This window comes from Anoplopoma fimbria, chromosome 18, assembly GCF_027596085.1.
Source record: "Anoplopoma fimbria isolate UVic2021 breed Golden Eagle Sablefish chromosome 18, Afim_UVic_2022, whole genome shotgun sequence".
Taxonomy (NCBI): Eukaryota; Metazoa; Chordata; class Actinopteri; order Perciformes; family Anoplopomatidae; genus Anoplopoma; species Anoplopoma fimbria.
This window is the reverse complement of record NC_072466.1, coordinates 5,361,824-5,378,631: the sequence shown is the minus strand read 5'-3', so window position 1 is coordinate 5,378,631 and position 16,808 is coordinate 5,361,824. Positions and strand designations below refer to the sequence as shown.

General features: G+C 41.5%; 1 protein-coding gene across 1 annotated transcript in view; it reads left to right on the top strand.

Moving 5' to 3' along the window:
* LOC129106749 (MAM domain-containing glycosylphosphatidylinositol anchor protein 2-like) overlaps positions 1 to 16,808 on the top strand; it is a 163,741-nt gene that overhangs the window by 115,806 nt on the left and 31,127 nt on the right. The window contains exon 10 of the mRNA XM_054617963.1: positions 7,556 to 7,828. Within this exon, the coding sequence (XP_054473938.1) occupies positions 7,556 to 7,828 (273 nt within the window). The remainder of the gene's footprint in view (positions 1 to 7,555; positions 7,829 to 16,808) is intronic.

Sequence of the window (16,808 nt, the reverse complement as noted above, 5' to 3'; positions counted from 1 at the left end):
GCTGTGATTATCACTGAAATGTCTCACTACAATGAAATAGCTAATATCAGGACTGACATCATCACACATGTACAATTAAGCTCATTGAATGTGTCATACCCAATTTATGCAATTCAATCACTATTTAGGAACTCCAGAATGAAGATATATTTAAATACAACAAATTTGCTTGGGAACAGCCCCCAAAGAACACATTTTGATTAATATATATCTTGATGTGAGATGTCAAGAGACCCCTTTGAAAAATGGTCACACCAGTTTTTCCCTCTTGGAAATTCAGCCTAACTTTGGAGCGTTATTAAGCTCCCTTTCTGACAAGCTAGCACAACATGTAACCAATGGATGCGATAGGTTGTATATTTTCAAATGATGCCAATATCTTCTCTCTAGCTTTAAAAGCGAGCCTGCAATGATCTGGCAATCCGCAGGTCTCAGAGGGTTTAACTGTAGCTTCTAGAAGCAAAGATGTTACTCCCACAAAGATACACAACCTTTGAATGTCATAGAGTGGAGGTCATTATCACGGACGCTCTCCGGCAAGATGTTTCCCCTCTGACAACCAACCAGAGAAGGTTATCTCCTAACACATACGGCTGCTGCTTTCCCCCCAGTGGACGGGGGTCACATAGAAGGAGTGACTGTTTTCAGTGACACTCTCAGATGGAGAGCACAGCCCTCAGGGGCCACGGAGGCTGAGGCAACATCTACACGTATGACGCATAATGTTTTAAAAAGCACAACTTTTGCTACATTTACACCTAGCGTCCACACTAGTCTGGCGTTTTAGAAAGTATTTAAAAAAAACCCTGCTGGCCCTGTTTTGGTTCGAAAATCCAGGATTGCATTTTGGTATGGAGGAGTGGAAACAGAGAATTTTAAAACGATGACGATCCCTCGTCCTCTCGATTTGGTCTTATTAGTCGCAACTTGTACTTTCCTGATCCATTCCTTTTCTGGAAGAAAGCTAGCTTTGTCAGACTTTGACTACCAGTGGTTCATTCAACATGGATAACAAATCACAGGGGTTGATGACCTTGTTGTCTATGCTAGCAGCTGTTGTGCAGTTAAATGCTATATTTTATAATGCTGCTACAGCCTACATGCGCAGTAGGCAACTATTATTTGAGTGTTTCGCAACTATTCCGTGTCCAGTGACATTATCAGCCCTAAATGGAGCGCTGGTTTCGGGTGAAATAAACATGGTGGACCTTCCTTTTGTTATCTTTGCATGTTTTGTTCTGCACAAACCTTTTTTTTGTAACCGTGTTTAAATTATTTTCGTTTTGTTTCACTCTGTTTGAGTGACAGTTTGTGTGTGGGGAAAGATAGCTGCTGATACTTTTCTTCCTCTGTAGTATTTCCTGCAACTTAGCAACCAACCGGAAAGTAGAAAATATGCTTCCTGTTTGCCCACTGTACGTGATTGGTCATGTGATATGCGTTTTTCAGGCGTGTTAGTATAGACAGAGATCATTTCTTAAACCGTGCTAAAACGCCTGAATGCACATAGAGTGTCCCTGTTTTAAAAGAAATCGTATTGTTGTGGATGTAGCCTGAGACTCCAAGGCACATGCTATTCGATCTATTTTAAGGCACGTCGTGCAACTCTCTTGCTCGACAGTTCTTGATGTCGTACGGCACTGTCATCTAGTCGCCATCTTCAAAGCAAGAACGCTCAATAAAGAGAGTTATCAGGGCTCTGGTATTGATACATCCATCATTCTGCCATGTTCTCTCTTCGGAGTAAGTTCTGTTCCTTTATTAATTGTTGACATCAAAGCCCAAGTTCAAAAAAGCACAAACAATTTGTACTCGAGGTGTTGGATTGCTTTGACACAATTTGAGTGTATCAGGGGGAAAGAAAGTGTCCACCGCGTGTAAACATTAACTGTTGGCTCTGTTGCGTTTGCCAAATACATGAACCTTTGCTCGTCCTTCTCAGCTCGAGAATTTACTTTTATTAACACAATGCGGCCCCTTGCTTTTGTTGTTTGCTCGGTACGCCTGTCGGTATGCCCCCTCCCCCTTCCTTCTCTTGGCCTGTCTCACGGTGTGTAAGCACAAGCCAATCCCTCTGAGATGCTTTTTCTCGCCTGCATTTCCAGGCCCCAGCGTGAGCCGCCCGCCTTTGGTGGTGAGCCATGCGCAAAGCCGCGTTTAGTAACTTGATCAAGGGGACCGAGGTACAGTCCTCTGAAGCAAAGAGCATTAGAGGCGTGAAGGAACGACTCTGGCAAGTCAACAGCTTTGATATGTAAAAACCTGCATCTGTTGGCTGGCGCAGGCGACACCAGGAGGAGAGGTAGAGGGAACGTAAGACGTCTGCCTTTCAGAGGCGTCGCTCTAATAGAATCGCAAACCGCCAAATCCCAAGCTGTGACACCCTAATGTTCTTAGTCAGCTGGCAGGGTCCAGGGGCTTGAGAGAGGGAGTGAAGAAAGAGAGAGAAATAGAGGGAGGAAGGAGGTATAGAGTGGTCTCCTGTCCTAGATACCACTGTGTGTCAGAGTCAGAGTTATCAAGCTCTACTTCACCCCAGATGCACATTCTTTTTATCCCTTCTGTTCCTCCTCACATCGTCCATGACACCTGCCTGATGCAACCGTGCGATTTGTCCCCCCCCCCCGAGCGAGCGACTCTGCTATCTGACATCCATCAAAAAAAGACACACCGGGATAAAGAGCTACTGTCTTGGGCAGAAGTAATGAGCAGAATTACACGATTATTGTTTTTAATTAATTTTCCTTTCTGCATCGAGAAGGGCCCTGCGATGCCGGCCCCTGAGGCCCACTCTAAAGTGAATCACATTAGAGCGATTCACATTAGCCTAACGCCAGCAAATTAATCGTTTGCATTACAGCGGGGCTCACACACCGCATTTGGGGATGAAATTTTAATAACCTTTTTTTATGGAACAATATTGAATTGATCAGCCGCATCAAATCCACACCAGGAAAAAGGTCAGCGCGGATGCGGGTTGTAAACAGCAGACTGCACACGGCTTAGACAGAATAATTCATAACTTGGTCAATGACTGAGCTAAACCTATTAGCGGCGCACCAGGCCTCTCTGCTCGCTGAAGAGTCTACATTGATTATCATTATTTGTATATTTAAGTTCATAAATTATCCCTAAGTTTTAATAAGAATATGGTAATGCAGATGGTGCTTAAGTTCATTGTTTGATTGCAGCGACTGTAGCGTGATGGAAGGAGGGCTTACATTATTATTCACGATTCATTATAAATCAGTGGAATCAGGGTTACCATTTCATATTCCGTATATATATCAGTTTGACTTCCTAATGAATGTTATTTCCTCTATCAAGGCTTCATATTGAAGCATGTAATTATCCAAGGGTTATTCTCCCACAAGAATGCTTCCGTATCAAAACAATGCCTTTAGTTTCCTTCATACTCCCCGATGCAGCTGCTGAAGGCTGTTGTGTTTATAAAACGTGACATGTTTCTGAATGGAGTGCAGGTATGTCACATGTTAATCCAGCATTTGACAGTAATAAGTTGGATGCATCAAGGAGTATAACACCGGTCGTCAGACGTGGTGGAAAGTAACTAAATAAATTTGCTTTAAAACATTGAGGGCATAAAATATTGAATTCTTATTAAAAGATAAATATAACAACGGCAAGTTATGTTGGTGCACTTTGAGAGCAAAATGAACAATCTAGATCTATGAAGAACTTTGTCTTCTTTTAAATAATTTATCCAAAAACACACAATATCGATATGAACGGTGATGACACCAAAATAAGTAACACCCACAAAACATTGGTATACCAGACGGGGTCCTTTAATGTTAACGGTCGGAGCCAAAAGCCACCTTCATCTTTGACCGGACAGTCTTAGCACGATTTTGATAATTTATCTTCTTTCAATGGAAGCCTGTCATGGTGAAAATCCTATTGTGGTACACAATAACTTTGTCTTTGATCATAACAAGCACCTACCAACTCAAATTTCTCAGAAAATCTGATCAAACTCAGTTAGTCAGACAGAATGAATAGCTTGAATGATTTATTTTTTCTTATTTAAATGAGAAAGCACTTTTCATTTGTTACATATTTAATTCACGAAAATATGCTTTATAGTGGTTATTTATATTCTATTTAGTTATGGAATACATTCTCCATCGTGACATATACCGATGACATGACTTTCATCGGGATAGAAGTTTTCAGCCAAATAGCCGAGCCTTACTTCAAGTACATTTTGCTGATAATAGATCTGTAGATATATTTGATTTGGAATGTAGGACTTTCACATGGACTATAATAATATTGTTCTATTGGTGCCTTTTACGTAAATCAAAGGGCTGAATACTGAGCCATGAAGAAAAACGTTGTGTTGCTCCCAGGAGAAAAGGGATGAAGGATAAACAACACAAACCAAAGAACATCTAATCATATAGAAAGAACGCAGTCCAACAAACAGACTTCGTGTGCGCATTCAGACCGTACAGTACAATCCACTCTGGCGGGTTTGCCCACAGGAGTTGCGTGTCCTTCTCTTGATGCACTCACCCGAAGCTCACGGAAGACAAATCGAACTGATTCTGACTGAAGGTGAAGTTCATTGAAAACCAGTCAGGCGGTATTTCAGAAATGCAGGTGCACACATGCACACAAATTCACCTCAGCCTTGCACACATGCTTTAAAAACACACATGCATACATCCCCCGCGTATATCCATGTCTTTGTTCTGTCCTCCTCCCTGTTGATGGGGGTCTACACGGGCTGTGGGGAAAAGGCCTCCATGCTCCTGAATGTTGTTTTTCTGCACATTACTGTCTAAGTAGCCACCAGTGACTGATGATGGATTACATATCAACCAGTGCATCGTGGCTTACAGCAACTCGGAGCCCTCGCCACCCTCGCTGCTACACTTAGCATGGCGAGCGCTGCTCAGGGAATATCACACAGGACCTTTTTTTTTCCCGCTCCCTGTCTCCTCATGTTGGCTGGGCAGCTGTTTCACAGGAGAAACACGGGGGGGAGATGAGGAATGTGCCCTTGTTTAAAGGATGTTTTGGTTATATAACAGATTTTTTATTTTTTTCTTCCATTTGCTGCAGACCCAAACCCTGTCTTCGTTTGTCTTTCTGTGTCAATGGAAATGCACTTACTGCAATTTGTTGTAGTGCCACTCAGTGAGGCTGTGGAGCTGGGCTGTGATTCACTGCCGCACACAGACCTACAATATTAATGTGATAAATAGAGATTCAGACCCTTCTTTTGGAGTCAGAAATAATCGTGGTGGAAATCAGGTTTGGGTAAAAGCCCAAACAAAGGCCCATTTGAAGAAGGAACTGATTGCTGCTTCATTTAGCGGGGATGAAAGCAGCTTTACTCTCCACATTGTGAAAAGTGTCAGGTGAGGGAGGCAAATTTGGTTTGCAAACTTTTCATGTCCAATTTTATTTTCAGTCCAAACTTGTGTTTACTTTTTCTGTCATCCCGTGTGTTATGATTTATTATTTATCACATTTCAGCCAGTCATTATCCGGGATAATGATGGGTCATTAATCATAGTGGCTGCTGGGTGAGTTTCCAGTTGTGTGTGATAATCAGCATCGAGGGCAAGAAAGTAACATCCCACTTTGTATTTGTAGATGGGATGGTGTGTTATTTTGCATAAAGTGTTATGTTTTACAGCCCATGTTTCCCGGTGCACCTCTCTGGCCTGCAGGACCTGTCCTGCTCTCAGTCAATGATGTGCAACACAAAAAAATTCAAATGAAAGTTAGCTACTCGAAAACAGCAAAAAGAAGTTCTGGAAAACAGACAGACTGATATTTAGCTTGTGAGTAGGGATGCCCTAGTGAAGCAATTTTCCTACAGGTTGATAACCTTTTAATAACATCGATGTTGAGAATACAGCGGACATCTTGCAAGAAAAGATATTCGTTAATATCTGTAGAGCGCTTTATTTAATCTTTAACATCTGATGACAGGGTTTTTTCATAGAACAGAGAGAAGCTTCATCAGCAGCTATACCCGATGGAGTTCTTTTGATAAATTTAGCATCTGTCGTCCGTCAAAAAAATAAATAAATGGAAAAGTAATGAAATGTTTGCGTTCTGTTCATGGTGTATCACCGGTAACACAGACTAGGGCGGCTAGCCAACTTGTGACATTTAAGCATCTTGCACATTTTTTTAAATGGGTGATTAAAGTTGTAAATAATGCCATTAATAATATTATCCAATTACATGATGTAAATCTTAATAAACTGTTCCTTAAATTGCATATCCTATCAAATTCGGAAGGCTCAGTAATTAGATTATATTACCGTGTTAGAATAATGTAGGGAATTATGTTGCAGATTACAGTTTCAATCAGGTAATCAGTGATCTGTAACATATTAAATTTTTAAAAAAGTAACATCCCCAGCCCTGGCTATAGCCCGCCTCTCCTTTTAATGAGTGAGTAAATATGCGAATGTTCAGTTAATTAAGGGGCTTTGTGTCATTCTTTCTCTTCCCCTCAGAATTCACTGTTGTTTTTTTCGATATGCTCAAGTATGAGCATATTGAGAGCAAAGATACTTAAGATGGGGAAATTATTCATAACCATTTCGATGCTGGCACGCACAAGCACTTACTCACGTTTTGTCCTCACAAACAAACACGGTATGTTGCCATGCACACACTGTGACAAACATTTAACATTAGCCTCAATATAGACCCATGCATATTGTATCTTACAGAGGAAGGGTCCGGGTTGCTTGGAGGTCATATTCAGCCCCTCACTTTGCTCTGAGACTCCCGGCTTAAATAATTCACCACCAGGTTGTCTGTGCAGGGGGAAGAGGTGAAGCCTGTCAGATACTCAAATAAGTTATTAATTTTCCATTTTTCAAAGCTTCAGGTGCACTTCATCATCCTGTTACCAATTTTCCGCGAAGCGTGACTGATTTCATTCAGAACATTGTTCTAGTTTTCATGCGAAATTGATCTCCCTGCACCCGTTGCAGCTCCCCCCCCACGATTGTTTTCACCTGTCGTTGTTCATTTATCGCTGAGGCATATTGACTTTGCGGTGGTGATTGTTTAGAGTTTACACGCAATAAGTTACAATCTCGCCTTTTCCCCTCCTCTGGCTCACCGCTCCCATTCATTCATTTAATTATATGACTGTCTGAAATATTTCTATTTCTTTCTGTGCCTGTGCATGATTTAAATATGTGTTGGTTGTCGTTGAAAAATATTCTGTTTTCTCTCCAGTTATGTCCTTCTTAGATCTTCGGCGAGCTTTGAGAACATTGCTCTTTTTTCACACTTTTCTGTCCTTGTATAGTTTTTTTTCGACATTTCATACTTAACAATTCCGACTGTCTTTTCTATCTTTCAGATATTTTTCTCTCTAAATATCTCTGGAGGTCAGAGACAACCTATCTGACCGAGAGGGCCCTAACCTGAATAATAATCTGTTCTGTCTTTATCATCTTCTTTTCAACCTGTACTTACCTTGACAGACTTTTCAGTCCTTATGAAATGACGGCTGAACTCATCTGAGCACATTCTGTCTCCCACTCAGACCCTCCGACGGTGGAGCCGGTTTACATGGAGATGCGTCAGGGCCTCGGGCGGCCCGTGGTGATGACCTGCAGGGTGCTGCGGGCCCACCCTTCCCGTGTGCTGCGATTCGAGTGGCTTCTGTCAAACCGGCTGCTCCACGCTGGAGCCTTTGACGCCCAAAGAGACGAGACGGAGTACACCATCCGCAGTCTGAATCGAGACGGGTGGGGGGAGTACACCTGCAATGTCATCAACGAGGCGGGAGCCGGAAAATGCACCTTCCAGGTTACAGGTAAAGATTTGCTTTTGTCATTTTTTTTATTTTTTTTATTGAGGACTTCTATTCTATTTGCTTAGCCCATAGTTACTGTTGCTATGCAGCAACACTTGCTGTTTACAATGATAATGAGGGCATTGTTGTTGTTTTTAACAATGGGTCCTTGAATCCAGACAAAGGTAGACAAAAGCTGCTTCACATTTCTAGTCGGCAACCGCTGATTCTACTGGCTGATATGACAACTGTTGCTAGCAGAGTTTATCTGGTGATGGTCTCTCTAACTTAAACCCTTTCACGGTGTGTTTTCAGCTCATATAAGTTAATCGCAACCTCTCGGTTGCCTTAAAATGACTTATTCAGCGTTCAGTTGTACTTAGCTACACCGTCTGGGGTCATTTCTGGTAGCAAAAAAACAAGATGAACCAAGAACCAAGCTGGCAACGCCCAAAAACCAAGAAGCCCCCAAACCAATGGGTGACGTGACGGTGACTTTATCCACTTCTTATATACAGTCTATGTGACTTTCACTTTCTTGCGTTACTTGGGTTTTTAATTTTGTAAAACCTACCTACTTAGGTCGTACATACTAACAGTTGCTAAGTTTACATTGCACAGTTGCGGTTCAAAGATTTAATGTTACATATCATACACATACTAACATAACAGTGACTCCTTCAGTTTGTCCTCCAGTAGTTAAATAAAGTCTTCGCTGTGAACTTTTTGGACAGCTTAAATTGGCTCCTCAAACATAAAACAATCCTTGTCACACTTTTTTAGTGGCAAGGATGTCTCTGTGTGCGATAGACAATTAATTTAAGAGAAGGGTGAAAGAAAAGATGACATAATAGATCGGCAGTCTGAATGGGACGTGTCAGTCATGTCGTCTCGTTCTCTGTCCCACACAGTGAACGCTTTCTTTCAGAAAATACACACTTAGATTACCTTTTTTTTCCCTTTTTTCATCAGAGCTCTAAATGTCCATCTCCTAGTTGTGTTGTTATGACAGGACCAAATTAGTTTGGCCGCATCGAGCGACCGCAGGAACTCCGGCCGCCACGGATTCAATCTCCCAGACCTCCCATTAGAGACGGGAGCTGGAGGGTCACTGGAGGAGTATTTGTCACTTTGATCCTTGGCCACTTAGTTCGCTCTCCTCTTTGATACTGTCCGTTTCTCTCCATGTATCGCCGTCTTCGAAACGTACCTTTTCTGAGCGGCATTTTTCTATCTCCTCTCTTGCTGTTTCGTTCTCTCCTTCTCCCTCCCTCGTTTCCTCCCCCCGCGTGTCATAAATCAGTCCTCCCTGGTGAAACAGGTAGAGCGCTGGGACAGAAGCAGATAGTCCCCTCCAGCCATTTGTTTTTCACAACAGGGCTGGGGTTTTGCCTGCTATTGCTCATGTCCCCTCCCTCCCTCTTCCTTCCTCCACTGCCCTTCCTTCCTTCCCTTTCATCATCCATCCCTCCTTCCCTTTCCCCCTCAACCATCGCTCAATTCCTCCCGCCCAATGCTCTAGATTCTCACCATCTGGACTCAGTGGTTGCCAAAGGTATGGAGTCTCTTTTAGTAACCCCCTGAGTGCGGGAGCATGGTGCAGAAAATCCACTTTTGTTCCTCCCGTCATCCGTGAAATCTGGCGTGCCCCATTCCCTTAACTCCAGATCTTATTGTTAAAGATTTGTTTTTAAATGTTATGCTGAAATTCAATAGCCACAAAATGAGATCAACACTACTCTGCAGCGTGGCTGAAATAAATAATCTAGTGGAGAGAACATCAGCTCCGCTCCATGACTTGTGAGCCCACCTCAAGATGAAGCTCATTAAATATTTGTTATGGCTCATGCAGTGAGGTAGTATCTTGGGTTGCGTGAAGACAGGTAGACACCTCAGTGGATATTCCCTCGCCGCTTCCGTTTGCGCCGTATTGATGTGTAATAAACACACATCACATCAGTCAGGAGCTTTGGCCTCAGGCTCCAGTGGCTCGATTCTACATCACCGATCCAGTCAACATACTATGCAAAACGTGCACGTTGCCATGCCGCCAGACACATGCAAACTCACCAGACGTTAGGCTATTTTCTGGCTTATATAAGCGTTGTCGCCTCAAAAAGTGTATTGTGCCAGGGGAGAGTGTGTGCATGTGCATGGATGCCCATGCGCCAAGTCATTGGGACATCTGTGGAGTTGTGGAAACAACTCGGCTGTAATAGCCAAGTTGGCCATTAAATTGTGCCAGGGGAGAGCCCCCTCGGAGGGCTGTAATGTGTACCACGGAGCTTTGGCTCAGACTCCCTGTCATGGGAACCTGGACTTTTTAGCAAAGGCTGCAGTGCTCTTCTGAAGAGTTAGATTTGGGAGATGAAGAAAATAAGTATTTCACTGTTTGAAGCTTCATGCTGCTTTTCTGCGACTCTGACTTCATTACAGTCCGATGCGGTTGATGATTTATGCACTAGTCTGCATTTACTGTACATCCTGTCCTCCGGCTGCAAATGTGTCCTGATGAGGCAGTGGTAGGGGTGAAACACAGGTCACAGAATACACAGAACTTAAATTTAAAGGTATATTCTGTCAATTTAGTACTGAGCTTTATAACGTTTGGGGGACATGATACCAGATTTAAAAGATGGCAGATGCAAAGATATTACGACTTTTAGCCCAGAGTTTGAGCTACATTCTTAAAACCCTGGGTCCTACATCACCCATAATGCAACTCAAAAGCATCTTTTACTAGACACGCTCTCTCCTAACACTTCTATCAAACTTCCAGTTTGTTCTGCAGGAATTCTATTCAAACTTTCAAGCCGTAGATGTGATGACACTGATGACATCATGAGAGTTGTTTTTAGACTGTGTTCACACGCTGAACTGTGTCGCGGCTCCAAGTTGTTGGCAGCCGTTACCCCAAACAAATGCCTTGCCACCCCATTTTTGAATAATGTCATTAAAAATATATATTCATGAAAAGTTGTTGCTTGTGGGAAAAAAGCAAAACTTTGATGTGCGAGTGCAATTGAATGCAGCAAGAGCATCCCTAGACTCCACAGTTTGGAACCAGGAGTTGCTGGAGGACGATTGTAACACTCCAATCTCACCCAACTGCCGATAGCCGTCCAAGCAGTCGGCAACAGCTCCGTTTTCTCTCCTGGTTGCACACAACTGCTGATGGATTATCTTTTCCTGCTAGATGTGTGTGTAGGGTTGCCAACTTCCACCAGTAGAAAATACAGAATGGGTCCAGTTGGACAGAAGTGGACGGTTGTTTTGTTGAAGCGTGTTTTGTTTATTACGCCTAATAGTAACTCTTGTTTGATTGTGTGAGGGACGGATTAAACCTGACTAAACACAAATATTCACTGGTGTCTCCTGAAACTGCTCATTCTGCAGACAAAGTCATCTCCTCTGCAATATACATAACAAAACTGTTTCAAAAGCACCAGAATCACTTGCTATAAGCCACATGAGTCAAGAATGAAGTTACAGTTTATTCAAAGCTTATTAACTTTAAGTGTCAAATGTAATGCATTCATTTAGATCTTTTTTTTTTTTTATAAATAAAATGTTAAAAAATACCCCAAAAATTACTGAATATGTTCTGGCCACATTTTAAGGCTTATTGATAGGCTTAAAATAAATCAAAAAATATATAGAGAGAGTTCTGCCACTCCTTAGTCTACACGCCATCCCATGAATATGTATTTATAACTTGCACAGAGTAAGACTAACCATGAAGAGTTAACTGAACTAAATGTGTAAAATCAGTGAAGTGCCCCTTTAAGGCAGTGCATTTCTCCAATCAGTTCAAATCCAAAATGTATAATGAAACAAATTCTCCATAGTGAGTCTACACTTCTCCGTCCCTCTTTCCTTTCATTTAACGGTCTCCCCAACAATGCATTCTGCAGTTTCTCTGGAAAAACTCACAAAGAAAGGATTCTCATTTTTCCAACATTTAATTCCTCTTTTTGGCAGTCCGTCATGAATTACAAGAGAAAATCAAGTAAATTCACAGGGACAGTGTTCAGATAGTCATTGTTTGCATATTGCGAGTTTGCTCGTGAAATGAATTCAGATTTTAAACAATGTTGTGCTCGTCTGGTCCCAGTGTCCATTTTTATTGTAGCCATTGTTCCTAATGATGCAGAAATCACATTGTGGAACATGGCGCCCGAAGTTGGCCACAATGAGATATCTGCATATGCTTTAGGAGAGGATTGTATTTATTGTAGTGTGACACACACACACATACTTTCTCGTTTCTGTTCTGCATTCGTCCATTTTGATTATTTGATCCATCATCTGGGAAGAGTAATGGTTTTGTCATCTTGATTTATTTGTTTGTGTGTTTGTTCGGCTCTTTGAGGTGTGTTTTAAATAGGCGTCTTGGGCTTTTTTTGAGCTTCAATCTAGTAGTTAATCTGACCTTTTTTAGTGTGTGTGTGTGTGTGTGTGTGTCTGTGTGTGTGTGTGTGTGTGTGTGTGTGTGTGTGTGTGTGTGTTTGTGTGTGTGTGTGTGTGTGTGTGTGTCTGTGTATCATTTTTCATATCTTCAAGCAAAACCAAAAAAAAACAGAATTGATTTTACCTTCACATCTGCACGTTGCTCCGTCTCAGGGGTTTACAAATCTTATCAGTGTTGGTCTCCGATGAACAATTGCGAGTTCCAGACATGTTTTTTATTAACTCAGCTATCTGCTTTTGTAGTCTGTGCCACGTTCGCCTGAAGTGAACTTCCCATCGGCTGTAGATGTTGGATGATGTTGAATCATATCCGCAGCTCAAAGAGACACAGCGACATTGATGGATCCTGTATGTCGTAATGACTGATGTTACAAGGACAGACACAATCTATTCTGATATCTTTTTCCCTTTTTCCTTCTTTTTTTTATTTTCTGACCAATTTTTTTGTGGTTCTGCCTCTTTTATATCACTGCTATATCACAGAGTTAGTCACAGTAGAGCAGCCTCCCATTCACACTCACCAAGAAGGATAGAATCAGAAGTCACAGTGGGTCAAGACAAACAAAAATGTAATCCCAGTGAATATGATCCACGAATAGAAATCTTTCTGGCTCGCTTTTTGTTCAAGTGGATTAGGAGAGGAGCGAGGAAGTTGAGGAAGAATGAGCTGAAAAGTCTGGGTGGAAGTGACTCATTTCAAGTTCAATGCCATTTCCGTTTAAAAAAAAAAAAAAGAAATGGCCACAGAGACATCTCATTTTCCATCCCAGAAGGACACAACCAGGCAATTACCACCCAGTCTTTTAATGTCTCTAATGTCTTTTCCCTATAGTCAGTTAGCAATTTGTGCAGTGGTGTTGGTGTGGTCTCGGCCAGCTGTTCATCCATATGTAAGCGTCATTTCTGCCACAGAAGCCTACATCACACATCAGCCCTGCACCGTATAGCAGCGCTTAGCATATGGCGGTGTTTTCCTGTAGAGGAAGGCATGCTCATAAACCCTTAAAAAAATGAAAAGGAAGTCTGCAAACAAGGTCAACGTCTTGCCTGAAGCGTTCTTACTGAGCTGTTATGAATCATTGCATTGGTCTGCTGTAATAAACAGGATTAAAAAAAAAAAAAAATCAATTAAGCCATCTGTACTTAGTGTTTGATGTCTCCCACCCAGGGTTATCGGTTTCAAGTGGTGTAAGTGGGTTAGGTACTGTGCTTCACCACATGTTACATAGTATGAGCAGTGAGGGCCATCATTGCATTAGATTGTATATTTGGAGTAAAAGACAATCATTTGTTTTTCCTGTAACTGTGCTCCGAGAAATGCACTTTTAAAAGCTTTTTCCACAAAAAAGAAAGCCAATTGATGTAATAGATTAGTACAAAACACTTTGACTAAATTAATAAAGTGAACGAATGTGAACCCTTTCAGCCGTGTGTTCCTAAAGCAGAGTCTGCGTGGGAATCTATAAGGACATATTGTGAAAACATACAATAATATTTGTCAGTTTAATTAACCTTTTGTGCCTTTGCTCCACTGCAAAGAGCAGCCGTTCTCTGTCAGCCTTATTATACACAATAAACTGCAATGAAGGAAGCTGACAGTATTTGCCAGGCTGGCTGGATGTAACATATACTGTAGAGCGTGCTGTAAACACAGCTGGCTCTATACAAGGAAACACTGCCAAGTGAAGTGCAGACAGTAATTATCTTTTTTTTTTTTGTTGTTGTTGTTGTTGTTGTTGGAAAATGTGTTTTTCTAGTGGCATTTCAGTGAACCGTATAGAGGTTGTTTGTTTTATAGCATCTTCAGCTACAAAACAGAAAGGTTCAACTTGCAGTAGGCATCTTAACCTTGTGTGATTCATTTCTTACCTTATCATAAAACCATAAATAAATACATTATAGCAGTATAGCTCTTGCTTTTGCATGTTTTATTTTGTCTCTGAAGGATTTCATCTGGCTGGTGACTAAGTGTTCCTTTCCATCAGATAATAATATTGTATTTTGAATAGCTTTATCCATGTAAAGGCTGAGTGATCGTCAGTATGCTGCACAAAAATGCTGCACAAAATGCCCTCAGAGTTGATTTTGACTTATTGTTATGAGAATTGATCAAACCAGTCAGAGCCCGACTGAAACTGCTAATCTTGTTTTCTTTACTCTTATAAAGGCACTTCGCTGCTTTTGATTTCTTTGAATGTGAATGATTAAATCAGAAGTGCATGCGTATGCTACTTAACTTGGGTACAAAGCAATCAAAGAAATTATGAAATATGCCAGTGTGTTATGGATTATATTTTCTTCTATTTAACTATTCGGCATATTTGCCCCATATTGTTTTCCTCGCCGTGGTATATAATTCATCTCAAGACGATGCATACTTTTGGCATTTCACATGAGTAACTGCTAATGTTGCATGATTACACAGCTGAGCGAACACTTCAAACAGCACTAATTCATTGTGCTTTAACTTTTAAGGCTGGAGTTATTCTGTTTTTGTCCTACTGTCCATATATCCCACGGAAAGACCAAACAAAACGGTGTTTGTCTGTATCTCAATACTGTGAGTTTGCTGCCCTGTTGTGGCCCTCAGCCTCGAGCTCGTTCATTCCTATTGAAGACATTTCCTAAAACTGCTGGGCACTGCATTTTTTTGTTGTTGCAGATGTTACTCAAACAGCAATATTTTGCATTTGTTGGGACAATATATTCAGCTGTTGATTAATACACGTCTGGTTTATTTATGACAGGGAGATGGGGTTTGTTGAATGGACTCAAAACAGCCTACAATGCCCATGTACATTGTAATGAAGTGTCTCATTGATGTGTTTTGGAGCAACAATGGAGGTTTATGGCACAGGGGAATAAGCTGTCAGGCTTTAGCTACACAGATAGTTTGGTCAATTCATTGTTGGTCTTTTCAGGGGATTTTATTTGTTTAGGAAACATAGAGAATATTACCAGCAGCAAGGCCTTGTCACACCAGAAAGAGGCTCAAAGACCTCCTAGTTTGCAAGCTTGATAACTAGCCTGCTAACTCAGTTAACTCAGTAACTAACAATGCCTGTTCCATAACTGTTTGCAAACCTCACCTTTCCTATGGAGCAGAGTATAAGCTAATACAAGAGGGTAAATAAAAATGGATACAGCAAAACAACTGCCATGATGAAATGTGCTTCTTCTATTTTGTACTGTCCAGCTGTACCCTTACATTTCCCCACTGTTAAGACGGATTGCTATTAGTCAACAGAACAAATTCCCAGTGTAAGAGTTCACAAAAGTTGAACTCTACAAGAAGCATTTGCAGGGATGTACCTTGCTCTTACAAGCAAATCCATTAATTGCGATGATGCCATTGGAATGGACTGATTTCCCTCCAAAACGTCATGTTTAAATGCTTTTTGACAACGCCTCTTATCGTTCATATGATGTCTCCAGAAACATCCGTTATTTACAATATTATACATCCATCTCAAGATTAAGAGCGACCAGCCTACTGTATTACTGTGCAGGGAACTGAAACCAGACCCTTTGAACTCATAACCTTCACAAACTCCTGAGTCACTGTTTATTTCCTCCCCTGAGTGTCGTACGTCGAATCAAATCAAAGGAAACGAAATGGCTCAAGGATCTGTCCACGCAAAGGAGCCTCCGAGAAGATACCCAGGAGACCGCTAAAATGTTTAGGGATATAATGCTATTATAATTTGTCAACGGCATAAAAGAACTTGACAGGTTTATGCAATTGCCTGACATACATCAACTACTTGCTGCATCTCCACTCGGGTACATCAAATCCCAGTCCTGCTTTTGTTTGAGCTAACAATGGCTGCTCCACTGTCTTCTCCATGGTTATTAAAAATCATCCGCCTTGGGTATTGTCATCCTTCGATAAACAAGCCCAAATAGCAGAAGGGCAAACACAACGACGTGACATTGAGGTGAATTACTATTCTTTGCCTGGAAGGTCATCCTGTAAGCTTGTTTCTAGATCTTGATTAAAGCACAATGTTGTGCCAGCTCCGATACTTCAGCTGTCAGAAAATCGGCTTGCAGGCTGTGACTGGAAAGCTGAAAATCTTGAAAGATGTATTCAGTCCGTGCCACCGTTGCCGTCGCAGAATAAATCCTCACAAAATCCAACAAAGCAAGCCGTGCTATTGAAAGAAAAGCGTAGTGAGGATCTGTGTGGTCGTCTGGCTCCATCTGAATGGAACGATTTTTACTGAGGAGGTAATTTGAGTGTAATGCACTCAGGTAGCATGGGCAGCACGTTGAATGGGACGGACACTATGTTGTTTTTCATGAGACATGGGACAATCTGGTACACGCTTTGATTCAACGCCATGAAAGAACTCTGCAGTATGTCACGTAACATAGGATGAAACTTTAATGATCCTTTGGGGAAAATTGGGTCATGGCAGCAAAGAGGAATATCATACACTGTGGAGCGAACAAACAGAACATAGAGCATAAAAGAGTTACTGTACATCTATGTCATGCTAATTCAGACTTTCTTTTTAGCTTTAAAAAG